The sequence below is a fragment of the Arachis hypogaea genome, chromosome 13 (genome assembly GCF_003086295.3).
Source record: "Arachis hypogaea cultivar Tifrunner chromosome 13, arahy.Tifrunner.gnm2.J5K5, whole genome shotgun sequence".
NCBI lineage: Eukaryota > Viridiplantae > Streptophyta > Magnoliopsida > Fabales > Fabaceae > Arachis > Arachis hypogaea.
In genome coordinates, this window is record NC_092048.1 from 33,347,652 (window position 1) to 33,374,553 (window position 26,902).

Consider the following 26,902-nt stretch of genomic DNA (forward strand, 5'->3'; position numbering starts at 1 on the left):
AGAAAAAGAAGAATATGATGAGAAGTTGAGAAATTTTTTCTTCTTATTTCTTTTTTCGTTTGATTTTTCTTCTTTTTTTCTTGGTTTTATTCTTCTCAAGATAGTGAAATAAGAAGAACTATAACAAAATAATTCACTCAAAAATGAACTGAAATTATATTCAGAAATGAACCGAAAATTAATTCACAATGTAAACTCGTTTCAAAATAAGCACAGACCAAATACACCTTATTTAAATTCAGGATGAACCGAAATTATTTAATGATTGTGATACACAAACTCAATTCAAAAACAAACACACAAACAAAAATTGAATCATGAACAAAAAATGAAAGAAGAAAGTGGAGGAGGAGGAGGTGGTGGTTGTGGGACGATGACGGTAACGAAAGTGAAAAATAATAAAAAAGAAAAAAAAAAGAAGACATAGCATCATAGATGAGTGTACGCGTGAATTTAAAAGAAAACGAAAAAAAAAATGCATAACTTTAAATTACTTGGATGCTAATATTGCTTGAATGTGGAGAATAATTTTTGTTTATTTTCGTATAATATTTAGTGATGTCATATGAAAAAATAAATGAGAAAAACTACAAAATGTAATTAAGCCGATAAGCATTACACATTTAATTAAGAAAGAGTGTTTTAGGAAATGAAAATAGAATTATATAAGAATGGTGTGACGATAACCTATCCTTAAAATATACTTTTGTAACTTTAATCTATAAATACTACTCTGAAACCTCTCCATGCCAGATTGAGATCATCCATCATGAAGCATATCATCCTTTTATTTATTATTTGTATCCCGTGTTACCATTCCCTTCATTATTTCCTTTTTACACAATCCACTCAATTTGTCATATTTACTCTTAATTCATTTTTTTTCCTTTTTTGTTCTCTTTCTGCACAGAAATTTCACAGCTGTGCGCTTGAAAAGGTGTATTCTCATCTCATGTCATCTCATCCTTAATTTCCAGAGATCAGATAAAAGCCAAGGTACAAACAGTCCTGTACAAGCATTGCGTTCATAAGTTAATTGCCGAGCGAATTACAAGTTGTTAATAAAGGTATGTACTACAATCTCATTAACAATTTAGAAAAAATGAAATCACAAAAATAGTTATTTTCCTTCAGAAATGTTTTGACTAGGTACCTCAGGAACACTGCTTATAGCAATGCTGCTAGTAAGCGCAACACTACCTGGGGCAATAATCGAATTTCCTGCCTGAACATTAATAATCGTTTCAGTTTTCTTTGGATCAACAACTAGATTTTGGGGCGCTACCGAAACTGTCATTTGCAAAACATGTGGTGGTGCCATAGAGATGTTTGCATTCTGCTGCCGTGGCACCGTTTCAGAAGAACTAGTAACCCTGATACCATGCGCATTTACTGGTTTTGTGGCAATCTTTTGCTGATCTGTAGCTCCTCCGGCTTCATTTGCAGCATGAAGTTGCTGTAATCTGTAATCGGTTTCAGGTCTGCGACAGACCTTTCTGAGCGGGACAATTTCCTAGAAAGAACAGGCAGGAGAACAAAATGCATCAAATCAAACGCATGAACTCTAAGTTTCAAATAGCGTAGTTGTCATCATTAAAATTCGATACACAATGATTCTGCATCATTTCAAAAGGCATCATCAGCATTAAGACTGAACAAGCATAGTAGACATGTCACTGTTTTGCATCTATTCTGCATTTCTTGATTCTATCAAATAATAGTAACCAGTAACCATTTGAATCAAAGATCCAATGGAAAATAAGGTATGGAAACTTAATTCAGAGAGAGAAAAATGGCACTATTTTATATCTGATCAGGACACCATTACAGCAATGAATATTTAGACACAAGTTAAAATAAAATAGATTGATATCTGCACATTTAAGAACCGGAGCAGAAGTGAGTTTTTTGTAAATGACAAAATAACAAGGCAACCAAAATATAAAAGAAAAGATCATGCAAGACAAAATCAGGTGATTATTATTACCTCTGACTGATCATGATCATATCGAACCAAAAATCTACATCGACAGCCTCTTACATCATGCCTCCGTCTTTGAGCATCAAGCACATGGGCATCAAAGTAAAGGGCTTGCTCTTTACCTTCCTGTAGTGTCCAAAATCATAGCTCATGAATAATAGGAAAAAAAAAGATGTTCCATAAAAGCAAAATACAAAGAGTTAACATGATCAATATAATCAGTCAAACTTTTCAACTGAAACCTTCCATAGATATTCCTACCTGAAAACAAAGAATGAGATCCCCCGGGAGGACTGCAACACATTCTGATGATTCACATGGCAAGGAACGTGGCCTGACATTTCTTTGGATATTAATCCACTCATCTTCCTCGGATCCAAAACCAGAAAACCGTACCAGCACTTCCTAAAACATGGAGAAAGTTGTAACCATTACACCATCGATAAGTATTAAAACCCCGAAACAATAAGTAGAAATGCACAACAAAACTTTATTCCATATTACTCAAAAATATTTGACAATTAAAGATGAGTTTAATATTGATGCACTGATCGTGCAATCATATCCGTTCTTTTGGATGACCATTCACGCAATCAATGTAAAAAACAGTTATTTCTATTGATGTGGCGTTATGTCATTAGGTACACGTATAAAATTACTTTACACTGACAGTGCATCAAAATTAAATTCATAAAAGATTACAGTACAATTAATGGGTTACTTGAAATTGAGACCCAAACTATTTATTGGTAAGATCCTTCATGAACTTTTCAAATATTGCTTTGAAACAAAGCTAGAAGGAAAAATGTACCACTAACACCACATTCTTTAGCTATCTTAAGATAAGCAGTTGGACTGACTTAGTGACAGTGAAATGTTACATACAAATCATTCATTCTCCCTGGAAAACAATTAAATCAGTTTTAATCATTCATAGCAAAAAAACAAGCAGGTCATTATGGTTCAAACACTATGAACATCTTAAAACAAGCATCACAAATAGGCATGTTAGGTAAGCTATGTGATCACAGAACTACGAAGTAACATCACATTTAAAAATAATAAATAAATACATAAAAATATTAAAAAGAAATGCATTAATTTCTTCACAAGATTTAGAATCAAAATCATCTCAGCCTAAAATTACCGGATCACTTGTATCCAGATATCTGTGTGATAGAAAGCTAGCCACATCATACCTAAGGGAAGAGTGGAAAAGGATTATGTCAATTTCTTACACATTATATATATATACACACACACATTAAGTGAGAAATGGAAAATTACACAACACGATTAAATGGTGTGTTTGGAACAAAATATTGATGGAATTGATTTGACATGAATTGAATTGGAAATGAATTGTGTTTGGAATTAATTATGTAAACTATAAATTGATTTGATTTAAAAATTGATATAATAATTTGATTTTACATTTTTATCCTTTATTTACCATATAATTTTTCCACACCACCAATAACCACTGTCGTACAGCTGCCAAACAACCTTCAATCGCTGCCACCAGATCACTGCCAGCTGCCATCAGACCTCTACAGCCTGTTACTTTTTTCCAAACCCTTTTCTTTTATATTAATACCTAAAGGATAAAAATGACATTTTACATTTTTATTATACCAAATCATTTCAATTCCAACAAAATTCTATAAAAAAAATGAAGGAATTTGAACTGCAGTTATAATCAATTCAAGTCCTATTTTTTATCTATTCCAAACAAATAATTTAATTTTGAAATCAAATCAATTCCAATTCCATAGTGGTCCAAACACACCCAAAGAAAACGCTAACCATGCTCCATCTCTTCCAGATTTAGCTTCAAATTCCATAACTGAATTTTCTGGAGTTACCTTTCCTGGTGTTGGAACTGAAAACAAATGAAGCCAAAGTATATTCTATAAGTAAACAAGATGACCAAAGAATAAAAATAAAAATAGCACTCTTTAGTCTATAGTTAAGACACCCTATGCATTTATATTTATTTCAATTGATATCCCTACTTGTTAAAGCATTGGCATAGTGACCAAATAATATAATTAAGATGGCATCACAGGAAATAGCAAATACCACTGTTTTCAAGATTTATACATTTTCAAATATTCATAAATGTCAAATTACCAATATTTATATCTCTACACTCGTCCCAAAATTCAAGGAAAATTCTTGAAATGTGTCATTTTCATCAATAATGGATCCTGCTAGGTTCATGTGAAAATATCATTTTTATCTAAATTTTGTTGACACTATACCAGTTGTGTTTGAAGTATTTTTGAACAAATACGGGAAAAAATGATCAGGTATGGATGTAGATATGGTGTGTATCTTACAGATTACTAAGCTGGACACAAAATTAACTGAGTCCAGTTTGTCTCTATTCAGTTGTGCCTTCATATACTTCCATCTTAATGAGAAACATCATGCCAAGTACATTAAAAGATAAAAGCAACATAATATGCACCCAGAGACATAAAATTTGGAGATTTTATATTTTAAACACGGCTTGAACCTAAAATGTATCTGTAATCAAGTTTTAACAAGCTTGAAATAAACAATGATTGCGATGAAAATAATAGTTACAATTTCCAAAATCAATAGTATATCTGTTAAAACTTAAAACTTAAAACTTAAAAACCAGGAAAATTACTATTATTAAATTTTAAAATGCTCAATTGAAACTGCAGTGTTAAATGAAAATGAGATGCATAACATGATTTGTCATTCTTCAACAACCTAGCAATCTTGAGAGGGAAAACAGGCAAAATCCTCTTAATATTACCCAAAGCTCAAAGTACATGAATAACAATGATATTATGATGCTGAAACTGATCATATGTTTGATTTTGTGTTGCACATTTATAAACAATCAAGTTAAACTAATCAGCACTATGCACTGTCAATTACATAATAATGAATCATTTTCAAAATTGCACAACAATCATCATTTACATATTATGAAAGTTTTGAATCAATTAATGGTTAATATATTAAGGCACCACGCACGTCATTAAACCACTTCGTCAAAAAGCAAAATCATATCTGGAGTTTGAAATGCAGAAGCTACGAACACCCAACAGGAGGGGTTGAGATCATGAGCTTGATGCAGGGAAGGAGGAAGACAGAAAACAAAGAATGAATAATTAGGTAATATACCAGACAATGAGATGTAGTGTACTTGATGGGGGAAAAAGAAATGATCTCATGTAATAATAGAGGGCTCTTTATCCCAATTAAATATGGATAAAATCATGAGAAAAGGAAGTAAGTAAAACAAATCCTATTAAATCATATAGGATACTCTATAATATACTGTAAGATATAATTAGGATCTCATGAGATATTTTCTTTATCTCGAAGACCTACTCCTAAATTAAAGCTTACCATAATATCGTTGATGTGCCTCTACTTGACACTGAAGATAAATGCGTTGTATTATTGAATTGGGAATTCAAGACTATGCGCCAAGAAGCCTAAAAATGATACAAGTGTGTGCTCTCTTTGTGAGTCCTCATTATCACCAACAAATCACATTGAATGACTAGATGCCTTCCCCTTATCCTTTTGTTTATATTAATCGAATTGTAATAACTGTGATTATAAAAAGGTGTCTTAACAATTACAAATCCCCATCCCCACTCCAAACAAAAACCCCTTATGTCTAGACAGTCATGATTAACTTCACGGTCAAAGATCTTCTCTATTGTTTGGACCTATTTCTTTATCTTGTATGTCCATTTAAACCAGCTGCATCCAATGCCCCTTCTTTAGATGATATCCCTCTTCTATTCCTAAATGGAATTCATGATTTAGGTCCACTCCTTGCCACATAAACTGCATTGGACCCAACATGTCTTCCTACCGGATGAATCGGGTTCCCACCAAGAAAGAGAAACAATCCTAGATTTTGGAATCGTGCAAACTTTTCCATCTCTTCCACCTAAGTTGGGCTTGGCCTGCCTATATCCCTTTAGGGAGAAAGATCCCCTTTGTTGAATAAAGAATCAATTTCGCCAAAGCCTCCTTTCCTAAACTGTGGATTAGAAACTGCTGTGCTGTCAGTATAGGAGAGACCCCATTTTGGCTGCTGTATGTAGATCAACCATGATGGCCATCCACCCCTGTGCTAGTCACATTCATTTGGTGATGGTGATGACAGTGATCAAGCAATGCACCATTAGTTTTACCCAAATTTAAGATTGCCCATGATGTTCTCTTCGATTGGCTCAGCTTTCATCCTTATGACCCTTCTTGCTGTTGTATCACCATCTCTCTCACTAAACCATTGATACCTTGCCTCCGTCACTAGCAACCCAATGAGGACTCACCATTAGGGTTCCCCCCCTATTGTTCTCTTGTAATTCCACCAAAGCTTCCCACCATAAATCTTGAATGGCCGATTCTAGTGGTGGTCGCAAGTTATTGTCATCATTCTTTTCTCATGACTCCTATCAACCACCCTCCTTTTGGACACAACTAGAGATGATACCAAAACCATGTTTGATGCCATCTATGACAGTGTGGTTTATGGTTTTGGCACGTTCTTATCACCTTCAAAACCTATGCCTTCCCCCTTTGTTCACCTTCTTTTATATCTTTCCTTTTCAACTTATACAGGGCACAAACCCTAATCAAATTATCATTAACTATATGAAACTAACTATAGAATCTAAACATGTGGCATCAAAGCCTCTATGAGTAAGTGTTCTCGAGTGTAAACCTTATTTGTCCTTATTTTAGCATAAGGTAGGATGAACAGTAAGGCAATAACATTGTCCACACTTCAAGTCCAAATGGCTCTAGCACGACACAATTGTTATCACATGATACCATATATTTGCCTTTGTCCAACAGTTTATGCGGTTGGGAGAGAGTTCATAACATTGACCAAGATTTAACCTTCAGTTTATTTGGTTCATAGCATTGACTGTTAACAATAATAAAATATAAACTGGACTCCTTAAAACACTATGGACAAAGAACTCAGTGAATCTATAGAAGTTGGACTGAAACGATTGCTAAACAAGATGGTCAATATTATCATCAGCCTGAAAAGCTGGTTGGAATGCTTCATGATAAAGGAAGAAGAGAGCTTGTTGGAATGATCATCAATGGAAAAATACTTGCAAGCAATGTTAGGCAATGAAGCAGCACCTTGAAGCATGGAAAAATAACCTGGGTTGCCAAAAACACAATGATATGATTTTACTATCTGTCTTAAGGCTATGATCCCATTACAAGTATAAACTCAGTTTGGTTAAATTAACCTAAGATTGTCAAGCTTGATAGTAGAAAACTTGAAATGATAGCATCGAGCAACTAGTTGAAGTTCTAACACAAACACAATCCCCTTGTGCTGAGTCAGTCACCAGTTTCTGTGGTAAGAAAAACAAAGCCCACCAAGCCAAAACGTCATACTCCCTCCATTCCACAATGTTGATTTTTTTTTTTTTTTTAATTTTAACATAATTCAAATTGATTGTCATTTTAGAACTTCAATATGAAACATAATACCATTTTTACCTTACACTATTCTTGGGATACATCATACATGAAAGTCGTAGGTAATAAATTATGATGGTGGAATAAAAGGAAGGGTATTTTAGCTATTTACTTGGGTTTCTTTGAAACCTCTATAACATTCTATCATTTCCTTAATCGGTGCACAACCTTAAAAGACCAGCATCATGAAACTAAGGGAGTAATTTTTTGCAGTTTCCCCTCCCTCATGCACACTGCTTTTCTGCCCAGTATGGCTATGTAGTCATGCAAAATTTAAAATTTATGTACCATAAAGGAACAACATTCTACCTGAACCTGATGTAGTAGGAATTGGACCAGCTGTCAGTTGAGGTATATTCCTTACTGTGGTTGATTCATCCCGAGGCATAGGAGTGATATTTAACTTTCCAGGTGTCTTGCTTGATTTTGCCCTAATAGCATAGCGCTTATTTTGAAACCAATTCCAGACCTATAATAAAGGAAGAACGTAAGAAAATCAAGCATGAATGATAATCACAGCAAAAATAGAGTTTTCATACCTGTTTCATCTGCACTGTAATCTTGCCTTTCCGTTCTAGTGATTCACTGCACAAAAAGCATTTCATAACTTCCGTCCAGCTTTTAAGGGGTATACTATTCATATTGCATAAAATAATTAAAAATAGAATGGCGAATATGCCATACCTGAACTTCTCTGCAAGAGCTGTAAGTACATCGCGTGCTGGCATTGCATAGTTGTGATTTTGCAGAATAGTTTCCATTTCTGTCACCTGTACAGATAAATAAACTATAATTTATGCCAGTACCTTGATGGGAAAACTTCCATAAAAGAACTCGTCCCTTTTAGCATGATAGCCTTTCCCTGTTCTGTCATAAGTTGAGTGCTAATTTTCTTGTCCATAATAAAGTAGATGGCAGATCATAAATCTATCTGATTAGGACCTAATTACAGATAATTAATCCATATGTTCTCAAAGTAAGAGTCCCACTTAACCTCAAAAGAATCAGGAATAACAGTAAAATGGTCCAAAACATGGAGTGGGTATGGTTTTCTACACCACCAGATTCGAAAGCATGTCTTCCAAATACTTGGGAAATGAGAAACTAAACGTATCCATCCTGGATGTAACAACCTACTGCATCATCGCATACTAGGACATATAACAGTTATTCCTGAACTATATTACCCCAAATAAAAGTATCAACTATGAAGCCCCATTATTCTGTCCATTTTAAAAAAGCAAAGAAGTAAGAATATGTCAGAAAAGCAGTTCAAAATAACTACCTGTGGGATTGGAGAGAAGGTTAGTTCAAAATGTTGTGAAAGCTTACAATATATTAGGCTTGAAAGCTAACAGAGGATATATGGGAGATTACATTAATACACGACTAAGTATCCTGCATCAGTCTCATTAAGCAAAGAGGTGGACAAACCAATTAAGATAATTTACACAAAAATAGGAACGATGATCAATATCAGTTCCATCACACTTGTAATCCTTTTCTTTTCATTCTATCTCATTTATCCAAACAAACAAGTATTTTGCTGGAGTAATGAAGCTTCGTGTTTGTGTTTGCTTAACTTCAATCAGCTATCACACAACACTGGTAGATGACTCTTTGATTATCTATCTTCTTCAGTTCCAATATGGTTCAATTTATAGTTGGCAAGGTGAGCTTGACACAAGAAGTTAAAAAGGAAACTCCTTGATTAGCTTTTGTATCTAACTAAGTGGAACATTTGGAATGGGTCATCTTCTCTAGTGTGAAGATTCCCCAAGTAACAATAAAATATGGCACTTGACCAAAAATAACATGGAAAATGGGTAGCCTTAAACTATCTAAAGTACAAAATTGTTAAATAAACACAAGAAAGTAGATGGTATTCTTTTAATAATAATAATAAAGGCATTTTAGACACCAGTAATTAGGGCCAGTGTATTTCATACACAAACAGGTGAGAGCACAACCAGAAATCTAAAGAGAAGTCATGAAATTTAACTAAGTTTACACTATAGAAAGATGCCTATATAAACAAGATTTGCCTCAATTAGGCTTTTGGCAGCGCAGAGGGTAGTTAGGGGATTCCTCTATAAAGAATTCAGGAGAAGATCTACAACCTAGCACACTGGTCGCCTTCGTACTAGTTCCAAGTCCCCTCAAACTGCCATCTTCCAACCTGGTGGTCTCACTTCTCAGACTAGTACAAGTCCAAACCAAAGTCAAAGCTCCAAAAGTTTAAGGATAAGTTCCTTATCTACGAAAGAAAGAGTGCTATTATTTCAAAAGCTTGAAATTCCTTTTGGTAACTGCAATAAGATAAATATAAAGACTAGTGGCTAGCCAACTACTGCATATTCTGGATAAGTGTTACCATTCTTCTTTGCGCTTACAATTTACGTTTGTAAGCAGCTCATTTTTCAACCCCAGGAAGTGATATGTGATGATCTATTCTATCTTAACTTTTCAGTGCAAATAGTAGATTCACTATGTTCAGAACATTATAGAGACACAGAGCATACACAACCCTAATCACAATAAATTCAAATCCTCACTTTAACAGAGATTGTGTACATACTTAGTGAAAAGAATCACATGCATTTTGGTTCTATCTCTATGACAGAAACAAAAAGACGTAGATACAATTGGATATTTTTTGCCTCCAGTTTTAGGAAGGAAAGAAAATACAAGAATTAAAATTTTTTGCGTCTCTGTCTCTGTCCCTGTCTCCACAACTATGATTTTGTCTCAGAGACATTATCCAAAGGCCGCCTTGAATGCTTGAGAGAACCAGGATTTCCTAGTCAAGTCACTCCATACAGCAAATACTTTGAAATTTTACAAGGCAAGGATTCTAATGCAAAAATATTACCTTTACAAAAATAAACTGGTAATTTTTTCTCCCCTTTTATACTTACGCGGGTAATATTTGTTTAAGGTATATGACAGTAAAGGCACAAAACAGATAATTACCAGACAAGGAAATTCAGTTGTAATAGTTAGAATAGTGATTACCAAAATTAAGTAAGGATTAGATTTGTGATAAGGATAACATAATCAGTTATTGGCTTTCCATATAAATGACACTTATGTACACCTTGCCTAACACACAAGAATATGTTACAAAGAATAAAATTATGTTTCTCTCGTATCCTCTCTTCTCTAATCTCCTTCATCATCATTCTTACTCAATCACTCTGCAATCAATATACCTCAGATAATTGGATATGTGATATCTATGAAAACATGTTTCCATATAATACTAGTTTTACTAGTACTGAGTCTACATTGACAGCATCTACTCTACTTCTAACCATGTCTCTGAGCCGTCTTTCTTCTCTGTACCTGCACCTCAAAGACATCGACCATGATCCCCATCTCCTTCACCTCCCATTGCACTACCAACACCCTCCCCTCCTCCCTCTCCAATAACTACAGATATTCCCCCATCCACATATACACCTCCTCTTAAGACAGAATACATCTCTTACTCTCCTACTTCCTCACCTATGCTACCTATCATTGTCCTAGAAATACAGCTTCCAAGAATTTCTATAACTCCCTCACATACCACCAAAAGACACCATATGATAACTAGATCCATAACTGGTTGTCAAAAACAAGGCATTCACCACCACTACACCACCCATTGATCTCACCTTGCAATTGCCAAAACAGTAGCTCAAGCTCTTGCCACCACACAATGGAAACAAGAAACTGACAATGAATAATAGAGCTCTTACGAAATGTAATTCTTGGGAACAGATTGAACCTCGCCCACTGCAACGATCATTCATTGCAAATGGGTTTTTGCTCTCAAAAAGGATCCACAAGAGAGAATCCTGAGGTACAAAGCAAGATTGGCTGCTAAAGGGTTTCATCAGAGGGAGGGGTTGATTTTGATCAAACCTTCACCCCAGTTTTGAAACCACAAACAATTCGAGTTGTCCTCGCCATAGCTCTCTCCAAAGTATGGAATTTAAGACAAATTTGACTTTGTCAACGCATTTCTCAATGGAGATTTTTATGAAAAAGTCTATATGCAACAACCATTGGGGTTCATACACCATAATACTTCTCTAGTTTGTAAATTAAGGAAGGCAATTTATAACCCTCAAAAGATTTTTGATTCTGTAGTACTAAGTCTGATCCTTCTTTATTCATAAGAAATACAACTGACTCTATTACTTGCCTACTTGCCTATCTCGATGATAACTTAGTAACAGGGTACAATGTAGCTAACATAGAACTTCTAATCAAGCAGCTGAACTCCATATCCTAAAAGACCTGCACAAATTCAATTCTTTTTCTTTTTTGGATTAGAAGCTTTTTATCCAGCCACTGATCAATTGCACCTGACACAACAAAAATATGCTACTGATTCCTCCATACAACAAAAATGCTTGATGTCAATCCTATGCAAACTCCAATGGCCTCCACCAACCAAATTACTTGCTAATGACTCAAAGCCATTTGAGGATCCTAAGCAGTATCGATCATTGTTGGTGCTCTTCAATATCTAACACTAACTATACCTGATCTTACCTATTCGGTCAACAAAGTTTGTCAATTTATGCACTCACCAACTCTAAATCATTGCGAAGCCATTAAGAGGATACTGTGCTATCTTTGATTACTTTAGACCATGGATTGCTATTTACCAAAAGCAACGACTGGCTATTGTCTTTACTTGGGTAATAATCTAGTGGCATGAAAATGCAGTAAACAACAAACAGTCAGCAACTCTAATACAGAGGTAGAATTTTGAGCATTGGCAGCAGCTCAGGCAGAGATTAGTTGGACCAGAAACCTTCTCAGAGAACTTCACATTCCAATTTTTGTCCATCTATTGTGACAACCAAAGTGCTTGTCTCCTTGCTGCCAACCTAATTATACATAGCAGATCCAAGCACTTTAGTTGAATCTCCATTTTGTTAAGGACAAACTAACACGTCACCCACATACCAGCCCAGCACCAGATTGTAGACATCTTCACCAAATCCCTCTCCATAACTCTCTTATGACAGGTTTAAATCCAAATTAAGAGTGACACAAAACCCACTTTTAGTTTGAGGGGACATGTTAAGGTATATGACAGTAAAGGCACAAAAGCAATAGATGAACTTGGTCAAAACAGAAAGTACCAGATAAGAAAATTCAGTTCTGACGGTTAGAGTATTTGATTACCAATGCAGTTTGGCACTCGATTTGTGAAAGGCTAACAGAATCTGTTGTCAGCTTTCCATATTAATGACACTTATGTACACAAGAAAACGTTACAAAGAATAAAATTCAGTTTCTCTTATATCCTCTCCTCTCTAATCTCCTTCATCTTCATCCTTCTTACTCAATCACTGCAATCAATATACCTCAGATAACTAGATTCTTTACAATATTAACCATCCTCCTCCTCTTGTTTTGTTTTAATTTCTTTACATTTATTTATTTCCATAAAGAGACTGACCTAAGATGTAACATTAAAAAAAAATTAAGGGCAATATTATTTGAATATTTGCACATACATTACTTTGACACCAACTCCAATAACAGGCACCTATTATTCGAGGGCGCGAGAAAGAAGAAAATGAATGGGATTGAATAGATGCGTACCTCGGTGGGAGTGAAGCGGAAGGCGGGGACTCCATTACTGGGTGGGCGACCCATCTCCGAAGCGGAAAGGGGAATCCCGGGCAGGGAGAGAGTGTGAGAATGCGAGAAAGTTAGGTGTTTGGATTCCGAGAAAGTTGAGAACTTTCTACGTACTGCGATTTGCGAATAGTGGAAGGCCGGGGTCGTCGTTGATCGATAATCCCCGGCGTTATGAATTACAGAAACCAATTACACGATTTTTTTTGGTGACTAAAGTACTAAACCAATTACACGATTATTAAAGTATAAATTCTTCTTTAAATATTTTCAACGGTTTTTTTAATTATTTAAAGTTTGAATTTAATTTTAATCCACTATTACTTTAGAGTAACTTTATACGTATATCTAATTACTTAATAACACATCAATAAAAGAACATAAAATATTTTATACTATCAATAAATTTTAATATATTAATAGTATAAAACATTTTATACATAGCTATCAAATTTAGATTAGACCAGTCGAACAATATAAAATATTTTATATGTTTATATATAATTATTGAACCAGTCCGTTTAACTAAAAAACCAATAAATCAATTTTCAACCAATTCAAATTAAATGTTTAATTATTTTTGTTATTAACCCATAAAAATCTAATCTAAATTATATTAAACCGGTCAATTTTAGATTGACCCGAATCTATTAGTCCGACCGGGTCAATGTAATTCACGTGCCTCCACACTGCACCAGTGGTGTACGAGATCTATGTAAGAGTCTAGGAGATGGCATTTTTGTATTAATTTAAAGGTGAAAATTTAGGTACAATTGACTTTACGTGAAGTTGATATCTGAAAATTATTAGATAATTTAACTGATTTGACTAAATTTTTATCTAATAATTCTTAGATATCAACTTCAAAAAAAGTCGACTTCACTTAAATTTTCATCTAATCTAAACATTTATTATTTTAAAAGAACTAATAATTATATATATCATATTAAAGCAATTATATATTTTATATTAAAGCAATGAAACTTAAATAGTGTAAAACATTATTTTTATTCTTTAATAATAATATTATATTTATTTATTTTATAATTTAATTTTGATACATTAACATTATAAAATATTTTATATAATTATCTCATTATATCCGTTAAATAACTATTCATACGATTAATATATAAGATAATTATTTTTACTGACGTAGTGTTATTAATATACTTGTGAAGATATACATTTTAAATTTTAACTTTTGATTTTTATTATTTTTATAATTTTATATTTTTATTTAATTATGACCAATCAACCGGGTAAATCAGTGACCCACTGGTTGAACCAATGACCTAATAACCCGGGCATATGATTGAATCAATTATCGATTGAACCAATGACCTAATAACCGATTTTATATAGTCATACAATCACATTCATTCTTTTGGATGACTATTTACACAGTCAATGTAAAAGATACTTATTTTTACTAATATAGCATTACATAATGGAAGCCACTCAGATAAAGACGCTTAAAACGTCTTTTTCTAAAGATGTTTTTTAGTAATTAAAATTTAATACATATAATCGATTAAATTATGTTATTTTTTTCAAAATTAGATCAGATAAATTGATTTGGTCGAAAAATTGGTAAATCAAATTTTGAACTGGTCTAAATTAATATTTTTTTAATAAAAAATTACTACAATAACCTTATTATAAAAAATAATTAAAATATTTCTATTATATATATATATATATATATATATATATATATATATATATATATATATTAAATTTTGAGAACTCTAAATCCTAACTCTAGGACGACACAGAGAGAAGAGAAGGGTTAGGATTTAGGGTTCTCAATATATATATATATATATATATATATATATATATATATATATATATATATATATATATATATATTTTAGTCAATTTTTATAATAGAGATATTATAGTTATTTTTATAAAAAATATTAATTTAGATCAGTTCAAAGAGTAGTTCATTGATTTTTTTGGCCAAATCAATTTATCTGATCTAATTTTAACAAAAATAACACGATTTAATTAATTATATATATTAAATTTTAATTATTAAAAGACATCTTTAAAAAAAGACGTTTTGTGGCTCCCTTACATAATTAGATACGCGTGTAAAATTACTTTATATACTAACAGTGCATTAAAATTAAATTCAATTTTTTAGAATTTAATTTTGATGAGTGTCAGTATAAACAATTTTAAGTTACTATATTATAAACATTAATTTATATAATATTTGTAAAACTTACATATTAGTTATATTTTATCAATTAATACTCAATTCCATTATTTTTTACATTTTTGTGGGCTTTTTTTAGTTAGTTTTATTTTTCCTTAAAAAAAGGTGGTGAATATTCAACAAATTAAAAATAGTGATATTGTTGATTAATGAAAACAATTGAAATAAACCATTACGGTTAAAATACAATAGATATTAGTAAGTGTTTGTTTGCGTGGGTGTCGTTAAATTAATAAATTTTTTTTAATAAGTAAATGTTTTTTAATGTATTTGACAAATTTTTAATAATAAAAATAACATATAAAAAAAAACATTTTTTTGAAAAAGCTACAATTTACGTCTTTTTTAAAAAGATATTTTTATGTAATAAATCAACAAAAAATTATTTTATATTATTATACTCAAACATAATTAATAAATAAAAATATCTTTTTGCATGAGATATCAAAACATAAAATTATTTTTATTTTTGTAAAAGATCTTTTTAAAAAAATAATTTGAAAAAGTTATTTTCTTAGAAACTCACCAAAACAAGTCCTATAACTTATGATGCACGGTCACTAAACTCATGACACAACACGATATGAGACAAGGGATACGACACGGCACAGAACACGTTGACACATGAATTTTAAAATCTTATAAGACACAGGGACACACATATATAAAATATAAAGTATTTTTTAGATAATTTATAATGATATTTTGATATTTTATTAATATTAAACAATAATGCTACACATCTAATTTTTTAATGAACCAAGTTCAACTAAGTTAAACAATAAGACTTGGAATAATGCTAGCCATAACTGATTTTTATCATGTTAGACTAACATAGTTGAATTTGGTTAATGTAAAGATTTGGATGTGTAGCACTATTCATTATTAAAATATAAATTAAATTTTTAATTATTTTTAATATATTATTTTAATTATATAAAGAATTTAAAATTTTTTCTTTTAATAAATAACAACATATACTATTTCTAAATTTATTTCAAAAATACATGTTAAAAATAAGGTTGGACATGTTGACACGTGATGATATGTAGGTGTGTCTAAGCATATTGGAGACGAATTCTTTTATTTTTCTACAGTTGAACACAGTAGATAGGGATGGCAATACCATCCGAACCCGCAGGTACCCACTCCACCCCTACCCGCTACCCTTTTTACTTTAATTTATGTTATGTATGTGATGATGGTTATATAAATTTTGAAATTTAATTTTATTTATTGGATTTTAATAATTATAGGGGCGGGTAGGGGCGGGGTGGGTTAGAATTCAACGTTTTACTATTCGCGGGTAGAAGTGGGGCGGGTTCTATGCGAGTTGTTGTATGGTGGGATGGGTCGGGTAGAACAAAGACCCGTCCTTACCCGAAATACCCGCCCTGTTACCACCCCTAACAGTAAATACGTGTCGAATGAGTGTTAATAAATGTCGTGTCCGAAATATATCTGATATGCGGACTCGAAAATTTAGCAAAGTATTCGTAATTTATAATTTATAACTATTATTTTGAGAGGAGAATGTATTGGATGATTAGTTCAAAAAAAACAATTAGAAATATTTCAGTAAATATGAAAAGAAAGAAAATGCTAATTTAAAAGGAATAATCAAATCATTAGATGAAATTAATAATGTAATTAAATTTTAAATTTTGGATCATAAAAATTATTTAATGGTTGAATTAGTGTTAATTGAATAATATTTTTTATTTATTTTAAGAATAACGAAGAGAAAAATAAAAAATTGTAAAACAATTCATCAAAATCTCTTAACAATCAAATCTTAATAGTCTTAACGGGTAAGAGGATTATATGAATATGAAAATAAAAGTTGACTTTTTGAAATAAATTAAATAAAAAAATAAATAAAAATATTTGAAAATTAAATTTTTTTATCAATGTTATATAACATTTTAAGTTAATATTTTATTTTTAAATTATTAAAACTTATAATATAAAATTTAAAATTAAATAATTAAATCTTTATTAATTAAATATGAAATAAAAATAATAAATTTTGTTAACCATATTATACTTGCTCAATAAATAAAGAGATGCTGTCTTTGCAAACTCACTCTCCCGATTCCCATATAAGAATCCTCGTTGGTTCTTTTGGAACAGTGTTCCTTTTCCTCTCTCTCTATTTTACTTGAACAGCACGCGTAGATCCTTTCTCGTAGCTTTGTCACTTGCTTGTCACCGTTGCCACACGCCGTGAGGTATGAACACGTTGCCATTGATATTTGTATGGTGTTCGTTCTTGTTCGCATTCTTTCTTTCTTTGTGTTGTTCATTTTTCGCGTTTGAGATACGAACACGTTGTCTTCAATTTTTGGATGGTGTTGGTTCTTGTTCGCATTCTTTCTTTCTTCGTGTTCTTAATTCTTAACGGTTCTTGATTTTTGTACAATGTTTAGTGTTAATTCTTTATATTTTATTTTTTTAGTCTAAGTTGTTAAGAATATATTTTTTAAAGGTTTAATAAAATCTTTTTTTTATTAATGTAAATTACTAACAATAGATTTTTTAGAAGTCTAATAAAAAATTTTCTTTTTCTCTTTTTTTTTTAATTTGTTTCTGCTATATCCTTTTATATTATTATACACAAACATAATTAATAAATAAAAATGTCTTTTGCATAATACTCAAATATAAAATTACTTTTATTTTTTTTTTAAATAATTCAAAAAAGGATATTTTCTCAGAAGCTCACCAAAATAAATCCTACAACTTATGATCCACGGACAGATACAGGATACACCAATTCACGAATTTTAAAATTTTATAAGACACATAAATACACATACATATATATATATAATTCTTAGTGTTAGTTCTTTGCATTTTATCATTTTGGTCTAAGTTATCAAAAACAGATTCTTTAAAGGTCTAATAAAAAAAATTCTTTCAATTACCAAAGCTGCTAAGAATAAATTTCTCAAAAATTTAATAATTTCTTTTATTATTTTATTTTTGTGTATTTTTTGTTAGTTGCCTTTTTTTTTTATCAGGTTTATTATGAGTAATTTAATAATTCATTAAAATTTTAGTAATTTATTGATATTTCAAGCTATATATTAATAGGCCATATAATTTTACTAATTAATACTCAATTCCATTATTTTTTACATTCTTGTAATTTTTTTTAGTTAGTTTTTTTTTCTTAAAGAAAAAATGATGAATATTCAACAAATTAAAAATAGTGATATTGTTGATTAATGAAAACAATTGAGAGGAGAATATATTGGATGATTAGTTCAAAAAAAAATAGAAATATTTTAGTAAATATAAAATGAAAGAAAATACTAATTTGAAAGGAATAATCACATCATTAGATGAAATTAATAATGTAATTAAATTTTGAATTCTGGATTGTAAAAACTATTTAATGGTTGAATTAGTGTTAATTGAATAATATTTTTTATTTATTTTAAGAATAAGGAAGAGAGAAATTTATAAATAAAAAATTGTAAAACAACTCATCAAAATCTCTTAATGAGTCAAATCTTAATAGTTTTAATTGATCCTAATTGATTCTGATTGATCCTAACAATTATTATGTGACTATAAAGAGTGGCAAGTTTTATGTATAAAAAACTACAAAAGTTAATTTCATCTATAAAAATTTACGCTTTTAACATCTTCGCAAGTAGTGCTCATTCATTAGCAAAATCCTTGTTTCAATCACCTTGCTTGTAGAGAAATTTCAGAAACTAAAATATTCTATGCGAGCCACGGCAATGGATCGAAGGACACAATGGAATTTTCGCGCGATTGATTCGCATTATGTATTTGATAGTTCTGAAGTGCGTTTCAGGCATGCTGGCCCTGTACCACACACAGGTCGGCAAATGTATCAACCCAATAGAAGAGGACATTCCAGAACAACTCTTCCCATTGAGTTAGTCCAAGTTGATGTAATATTTCTTGTGTCTGTTAAATAACTACTTTTTCTATAGAATCATGCTTCTTTCACATTTTTACTTACCTGTATTTTCATTATCTTGACTTAACCGATGCTTGTTTGTGTAGGGTGTCGCAGTGCTTGTTAATCATTATATAGACACGGAATTGCGCGTTGAAGATATGTCTTATGAGGTAATTAGACAAAATTTGATACCATATTTTCCTATCAATAACTATAGATAGAATTCTAGGATATTCAAAACTTTTTTGACTCTTTGAAATGTAACTACAGGGATTGAATGCATTGGGCCAGCAGATTGGCCATGTAAGCACTGGTTTATCAGAGGAAATAATAACCAATCAAATGAAGACAAAAACATATTTAATGGCTGCTAGTGCTGTTAATTTGGAGGAGGCTGATGTTTGTGTAATATGCCAGGTAATGAACTCTTCTTATGCTTAGCATGTTTCATTCATTCAGCATGAACTCTTCTCTTGATAATTTTTTGCTATTATTAATTCCAATTTGTTGTGTATTATTTGACAGGATGAATATGAGAACCAAGATACTATTGGATTTCTTCCATGTGGGCATGAATATCATGCTGATTGTTTAAGGAAATGGTTGCTTGTGAGAAATGTCTGCCCCTTGTGTAAATCAGAAACATTCATTCTAGGGATGTAAATCGAAAAGAAATGATTGTTAGAAAGATAAACAGAGGAGTGTACTTCTCACTATTTTGTTTTTTTTTATTCATTTAAATACTAGTGTTAAAAAAAATATATATTTTAATTTTTTAAAAATAATCTTAAAAAGGTTATTTTAGTCTTCTTAAGATTAATTAAACTTGTAAACTCGTTATTTTAAAATCAAATCCAAATTTCTATTCTCTAACACATTAAACAATAGTAAGAATTTTTGTCCATTTAAAATTAAATATAAAGGTATTTTAGTCTTTTCCAAAACTAATATTCAAATATTTAATTTCCAATACAAATAAAGCATTAAGCAACCTTAATTTTAAAGGGATATTTCAGTCTTTGTATAAATAATTCTAAATGAGTATTTTAGAGCATAATCAAATTTTAATATCTAATTTCTAACATAATTAAAGAACCTTAATTTTAAAAGAGATATTTTAATCTTTATAAAAATCATAAAGTAGGTAAATTAGTAAACAATATTAATCATAAAAAATTTTGGTTAGTCTTTTAAATAACAGTCCTTAAAATGATATTTTTATGCTTTTTAAAATTAATTTTTAAATGGGTATTTTAGAATTAGAATAGAGTAAAGGTCTATTTTCTCCATTTTAAAATCAAATACCTAATTTATAATATAATTAAAAAAAAATTTAAATTTTGAAATGTTTTTAGTCATTCAGAAATCAAACAAATTTTTTTTTTGTATTTTTACAAGTTGAAAAGGATAGTATTGTTCTGTTTGTAAAATCAATCAAAAGGATACTTAAGTCATTTAATTATTAATAAGAAGCTAAGGATATTTTAATAAAAATTATATAATATATTTTTTAAAATATCAGTAAACAATAAATAATGTTGATGTAGAGAATAGAACCTATATATCAATTTTTTATTTGTCTATATTTTTATTTTTTCGATACATATTAATTTACCATTATACCAAAATAATAACCTAATATTTTTTGTGATGAAATATCTTACTCTTATCTTTCCTGAAGTATGGAATCAGTAGCCTTGTTTTATATATCAAGGTAGCAAAGATGTAACATGACAAGGGAGAAAGGGTTGAACTATACTAGAGCAATTTGTTCTGAAGCAAGTAAATTGTGAAATGTTTATCAAGTTTTTGAACTTGTATGTAGCGAAATATATTAGCATATAGTTAAAGAGTTTCTTTCTACAATCTAATTTAAAATAATTTATGAGATTGAAAATAAGATTTTATGTTCAAAAATAGAGTTACTTTAAATAACAAATTTAAATATTTTTAACAAAATTTTTATAATATTTTAAAGTATGTTGATATCTAAAATTGTCTAGATAATTCATAATACTAATACCTTTTCTATTCGTAATCAACTCTCAAACTCAAACTCTGATATGACAAACCTTTTTCATTTTTTATTTTTGGTATCCAGTCAGCCATTTCATTCTTGTGGAAAAATTGATTAGTGGTGACTCCAAATCTCACAACACAGTTTCGATAAAAAAAACGATGAAAATCATTTTCATCCCTCGGTTGCTTGTAGGTTATACCATTCTGGGTGGAAACGTTGCTACAAGGTTTTTTGTCAAGTGTCTTACATATAATAAAATGGTTTCTAAACACTAGAGAAATAAAATGACAATAAATCTATGAGATAAGGGTTTAGAAGAAGGGCGTTACGATGTATATCCGTTCGACCTAAAATGTCTATGTTAAATCCTTAAACTTAAGAGTTTTACTAATTAAATGAGTATATAAAAGATTATTTGTTCAGAGCCTTTCAAGTTATAACTTTGATTCAGATCGAACTATAGCCCTATCTAAGAACCTTTGGTATTCCACTAACATTCTGAGAAAAGAATCAAATTGGATACTCCACCGAATTAAAAATGTTAAAAATATTATTTCCTCAAACCTTAACAAAACTATAAAATAACTTAGATTGGCTTCCCACCAACATAAAAATCTTAGATATTTCACTATTACATTTTAAACCTTTAGTAACATTTATCTTTTAATATTTATTAAAATGTTAGCAATTATGATAAAATTACATATTAAATAACATTTATGTTAAAATGTTACTAAATATATTTAATTTTTTTAAAAATGTTACCTAATCCTAATCACTTATTCACATTAAAATAAGCAAACCTCAATCCAAATCTAAAATCAAAATAAAAAATCAAAATCTCTCACTCCTCACATCCAAATCTCTATCTAATCACTTATTCCTTCGCATGTTTGCTTTAATCTTGATCTCACTGAATTTCAATCTCAATCTGGCTTTTGTTTGATCTTGCTCTCGATATCTCTCCGGTGAGGCTACAATCTTTGAACTCGTCGCCGATCTGCTCTCCTAAGTTATCGCTGCTCCGCTGTCCTCCTCGTTGTAAGTGTCTCTGCTTACCGCTCGCAATCGTTGTCGCCGTCGTCCTGCAGGTAGGTCATCCTTCGATCCTTAACATTTTAATTTATGCTATGAATTCGTGGCCAACCGCTAGTTCAGTGCTTTTTTATTCCGAAATATGTTAATATATGCATTGATTTTGATTACTGTGTTTTTTTCCTTTTGTAAATTTTGATTACTGCAGTTGATTTTCAAGAAGTTAAATTCCTTATGTTTAGTACTATGGAATTCAGACAATTTTTAGTCTAGGGCTTCTGATCTTTTTGTTTTTCATTCCTCAATTCTTTCAAGGGTTTCGATTCACTTTTTTTGGGAGAGATTTTCTAGAGCTTCTTACTCTGAAAATATTGGAAGATGTGGTTTCAATTCTTTAAATAAAGTTCAAGGAATTGTTTCTGTTGAGCACAATGCGATTGCTTCCATTGAGCTTAAAGTCGCAAAGGGAGCAGAACAGTGACAAGAAGAGCCGTGTCACGGTGTACCTCATTGTGTATGATCTTACTCCCATAAACAATTATCTTTGTCCTTGGGATTTTTCATTATGGTATTGAAGGTTTGTCTAATTCTCTTTTTTTTTATGCTAGTTTTTAATTTTTCAACTCCTTTATGTGATATTTTGTTGTCTACTCTGCTTATTATGGAGCACTTTCTAGCATTAGGTGCTAGATTGAGGATACAATTTTAAACACCATTGAAATGTTGTGATTTAAAATGTCGTATATTGTTGATTTTAATGACTTATGATTCTATTATTTATGTTCTTCATTGATGAATTTATGATACTAATAAAAACAAGTCTCTCTTTTTTCTCCTAACAATATATACATTAACATTTGGGGATCTTTGAATTGTTTCCATAATCATGTCACATGTGAAATGATCATTTGATGCATTAATTTATACTTTAGATAATAAAACTGGTAGAAGAGGCTGGGTCTCTTCTTATTTTTCCAATTTTAACTGTGATGTGATGGCTTCATTTGTTGTTATATACGGTTGATAAGTGTTGGATGAGTTTACCGCTTTCTAATTTTGTATGATTATCCTCAAAATTTGATTTATTTGGGTGGTGAGTATAACACGCTTACTTTTAGCACCTCATGATCTTACTAAAGATTCAGGCGTTACTTACTTCTAATCCGTTAATTTCATATTATAATTTTTTAATATTGATCATTCGCGAATATAAACCAAATCCTTAGTTACAAAATCGAAAAGCCTTTACTTTAATTCACTTAATCACACAATTATATCCACATAATAATAAATACATAGACTTATTCAAAACTCTCAAATACAAGTCCTACCCCTCTAAAATCTCAGAATGACAAATGACGAGGGAAAAAATCTCAATTAAACTAACAACAGAAAATACAACTTTGTAAACCGGTCGCGGCTCCGCGACCAAGGTTTCCTGAACTATCACTGAAAAAGAAATTCTGTAGGAGAGAGAACATCATCCTTTGCAGGGTTCTTAGTAGAAGGTTAAGGAATTACTATAACAAAATACGTAAAAAGAAATTGTTTTCAAATACAATCATCGTTTCTCGTCTTATGTATGTACCTTTTTGAAAACCATTGGTTTAACACTCAAAATCCAAGACTCCTTTTAAAAGAGAGATCAGTTAATTATCCAAAACTTACCAAGAACCTTTTCCTTTGGGATAAGTATGATTTTGGTCCCTAACGTAGAGGCCAAAAATTTATTTCGTCCCCAGCCTTTTTTTCGCTACAAAATGGTCCCCAAGGTTTCAGCTTGTTTTAAAACCGTCCTTCGGACCAAAATGCCCCTATCCCTGCTTCCCCAAAATCATGCAAAGCACCAGCAGAAGTACAAGCAAAAGCACCAGCAGAAGCAACAACAGTTATTAATTAAACAAAGCAGCAGCAGGATAACAACTACAACAACAACAACAACAATGAATCACCAATAAAACAACAATGGAATCAAGTAGAAACAAAAGAAGCAGGAACAGAAACAGAACAACAACAACAACATAATCCAAGCAAAAGAAGTACAAGAAGAAGCGGGCAGTGGCGGTGGTGCGGTGGTGCGTCAGTATAAGAAGAAGAAGAAAAAGAAGTGGGCAGTGGCGGGATCGGCGGTGCGGCAGGACGGCGGTGCGGTGGTGCGGCAGTATAAGAAGACGAAGAAGAAGAAACGAGCAGTGACGGGATCACAGGCAGCAGGGAGGCGGTGCGGTGGTGCGGCGGTGCGGCGGTTCCCTTTCTCTCCCCCTCCTCGCCCCCTCCCCCCTCCCCCCTCCCCGTTTCTCGCGCCCCCTTTCTTTCTCTCCCCACCCCCGCGCTTTTCTGTATCCCTTTCTTTCTTTTTTTTATTTATTTTATATTTATTTTATGTTATAATTTTTTTAATGAGGGGTAATTTGGTAATAAAAAATAAATTTGGTAGAAAGGACGGTTTTAAAACAAACTGAAACCTTGGGGACTATTTTGTAGCGAAAAAAGGCTGGGGACGAAATAAATTTTCGACCTCTACGTTGGGGACCAAAATCATACTTATCCCTTTTCCTTTCTTATAAGAATCTTAAAAATTTTTCCTAAACAGTATGAATGACCAACCTGTTCCAAGCATAGGTTCATTAAGTCTATGCTGAACCAGTCTGATTTTTCGTACCTTACTAAACCACAAACACAATCCAATCATGGTCTACGACACTTCACAAAATTAATCACGGCCTCCCGTCTATCACATAATCAATCATGTCTTCAGGTCTAAACAACTCAATCAACATCCAATTCATCACAATCCAATCAATTTCAGTCACAAACATAAGTAATGATATTCAAATACAATCAAGAACAATTATAACAAGTATAGCAATTAGCAGTTAAACAGAATTATTCACATAGGCAAACCAATTACAATATGCATACCCAAACAATGTCACATAGATGCATTTGATGAATGCCTGTCCTAACTGGCAGTGAGATCTCACTTGTCGATTATCTTCCCGAACCCGACACATCTCCCAAAGATGACCCTTCCGTTCATGTATGTCATATGCGCTTTGCGGACATAGTGCTCGAATTCACTCTTGTGATATGCGAAGGGATGTAAGTAAGATCCCACATCAACTACTCGCATATGAACGTAGGCGGGATACCACATCAACTTGCCCCCATGCCGATTCCGCTATCTGGACAAGTGGGATCCCACATCAACCTGCCTTGCCAGGCGCATTGCAAATTACAAAGGCAGCCCTAACAGCACCATCGGGATCCTACATCAACCGACTCATCATGTTCGTACTTCTGCAGGGATCCCACATCAACCTGCTTGCCAAGCGCATAGCGGATTACAAAGGGAGCCCTAACAGCACCGTCGGGATCCTACATCAACCGACTCAGCATGTTAGTGCTTCCGCAGGGATCTCACATCAACCTACCTAACCTTAACGCTTAACGACTTATCGACAATCTCAGTAATTTCTCCAATCAATCAGGCTTAAATCATATATCAAAATCATATGAACGTATTTAAATTCACATCTTACCAAGAATCAGTTTTCCTCCAAAATCAACTTTCTTTTGAAACGGAGCCACTTTATGTAATATTTTCTCAAAATTTCCAGACTTCAAAACCATACCAGATTTGAAATCTCATTTAACAGTCTCAAAATCATTCATTCTAAATCATAATTTGGTAATAAAACTCTACAGCAAAGTCTCAAGATTTTTGGAGAAAAATAACCGATCTCATTTTCTTAAATTCATTGAAAATCCTTAAAGTCATAGCTTCTTGGTTGAATCAATCAAAATAGAATTTAAACCAAACCCAAGTCATATAACCAAAGAAATTCCAAATCGATTTCAAAACCAAATTACTTAAACCAAACTAAATCATTTAAACCAAAAACCAATTTCAACTTCAATCTCAAATTCGAAACATTCCCAAGAGCTCGAAAATTATTTAGTTTTGCTAAATCAAAATTTTAAAGAGTACTTTATACTTTTCCCCAAAAGGGCATAAAACGAAACTAATCAATCAAAATTTAGTTTCTCTTAAATCCACTAAAACTCCTCCGAATGTACTTCTTTAATCAAACTCCAAAAACATAAGTTTTTTCATATTTAAATCGACTTAAAAATATAATTCTTTTCTTAATAAATAAAGCTCAATCATAATTCTCATCTCAATAATTCAACTCAAAACATAATTCATTATTTTCTTAACTAATTCAAGTAAAATAATAAAATTCTTGAATTCATAATTTTCTAAATAACATTTCAAACAAAGTCTCAGATTTTATAGAAATTTCAGCAGCTCTCCCCTAAAACTTGGACTTTGCCACCCTTTTTGGGTCCCAACCAAACCATTTCACAAATTTTTCTAACAGGTTCAAAACCAAATCAGTTTAAAATCAAGCTGATTCCAAAAATTCATATCATTTTCATATCTCAAAAAAACCGATTCGACAACTGCCAATCCAACAAAATCAAATCAATAATTCAATTAAATAAACAGGCATATTCATCCAAAGCGAACCAGAA

At 31.6% G+C, this 26,902-nt stretch overlaps 2 protein-coding genes and 1 long non-coding RNA gene across 5 annotated transcripts; 2 read left to right on the forward strand and 1 right to left on the reverse strand.

Annotated features, from left to right (window-relative positions):
* Nucleotides 1-960: 960 nt before the first annotated feature.
* On the reverse strand, nucleotides 961-13,372 carry LOC112737995 (protein SAWADEE HOMEODOMAIN HOMOLOG 2). 2 transcript variants are annotated; one of them, XM_025788201.3, is made up of 10 exons: nucleotides 13,103-13,372; nucleotides 8,177-8,262; nucleotides 8,032-8,077; nucleotides 7,802-7,961; nucleotides 3,788-3,863; nucleotides 3,129-3,180; nucleotides 2,243-2,386; nucleotides 1,988-2,107; nucleotides 1,154-1,513; nucleotides 961-1,008 (listed from the first exon to the last, which is right to left on the reverse strand). In XM_025788201.3, the coding sequence occupies exons 1-10, from the start codon at nucleotides 13,154-13,156 to the stop codon at nucleotides 967-969; spliced, it is 1,140 nt and encodes a 379-aa protein (XP_025643986.1). In that variant the 5' UTR covers nucleotides 13,157-13,372; the 3' UTR covers nucleotides 961-966. The 2 variants fall into 2 exon arrangements, with proteins under 2 accessions (XP_025643986.1, XP_072067698.1); XM_072211597.1 differs by having other exon boundaries at nucleotides 8,177-9,749; nucleotides 13,103-13,344.
* A 4,130-nt stretch (nucleotides 13,373-17,502) lies between these two features.
* On the forward strand, nucleotides 17,503-20,090 carry LOC112735871 (probable E3 ubiquitin-protein ligase ZFP1). Of its 2 annotated transcripts, XM_072213382.1 has the most exons (5): nucleotides 17,503-17,599; nucleotides 19,198-19,297; nucleotides 19,413-19,478; nucleotides 19,579-19,725; nucleotides 19,834-20,090. In XM_072213382.1, the coding sequence occupies exons 2-5, from the start codon at nucleotides 19,232-19,234 to the stop codon at nucleotides 19,969-19,971; spliced, it is 417 nt and encodes a 138-aa protein (XP_072069483.1). In that variant the 5' UTR covers nucleotides 17,503-17,599; nucleotides 19,198-19,231; the 3' UTR covers nucleotides 19,972-20,090. The 2 variants fall into 2 exon arrangements, with proteins under 2 accessions (XP_072069483.1, XP_025641108.1); XM_025785323.3 differs by lacking the exon at nucleotides 17,503-17,599 and having other exon boundaries at nucleotides 18,956-19,297.
* Nucleotides 20,091-21,949: 1,859 nt separating this feature from the next.
* LOC112737996 (uncharacterized) lies at nucleotides 21,950-23,126 on the forward strand. The gene is made up of 2 exons (XR_003169181.3): nucleotides 21,950-22,419; nucleotides 22,679-23,126. It is a non-coding gene; the product is annotated as an uncharacterized lncRNA (long non-coding RNA).
* Nucleotides 23,127-26,902: the final 3,776 nt, after the last annotated feature.

Coding starts and splice junctions, on each gene's coding strand:
- LOC112735871 (XM_025785323.3), top strand. CDS start 19,106: ATGCGAGCCACGGCAATGGATCGAAGGACACAATGGAATTTTCGCGCG. Junction 19,298..19,412: donor TTGAGTTAGTCCAAGTTGAT/GTAATATTTCTT, acceptor TTGTTTGTGTAG/GGTGTCGCAGTGCTTGTTAA. Junction 19,726..19,833: donor ATGTTTGTGTAATATGCCAG/GTAATGAACTCT, acceptor ATTATTTGACAG/GATGAATATGAGAACCAAGA.
- LOC112737995 (XM_025788201.3), bottom strand. CDS start 13,156: ATGGGTCGCCCACCCAGTAATGGAGTCCCCGCCTTCCGCTTCACTCCC. Junction 7,962..8,031: donor TTACAGTGCAGATGAAACAG/GTATGAAAACTC, acceptor CCTTTATTATAG/GTCTGGAATTGGTTTCAAAA. Junction 1,514..1,987: donor ATGATCATGATCAGTCAGAG/GTAATAATAATC, acceptor TGTTCTTTCTAG/GAAATTGTCCCGCTCAGAAA.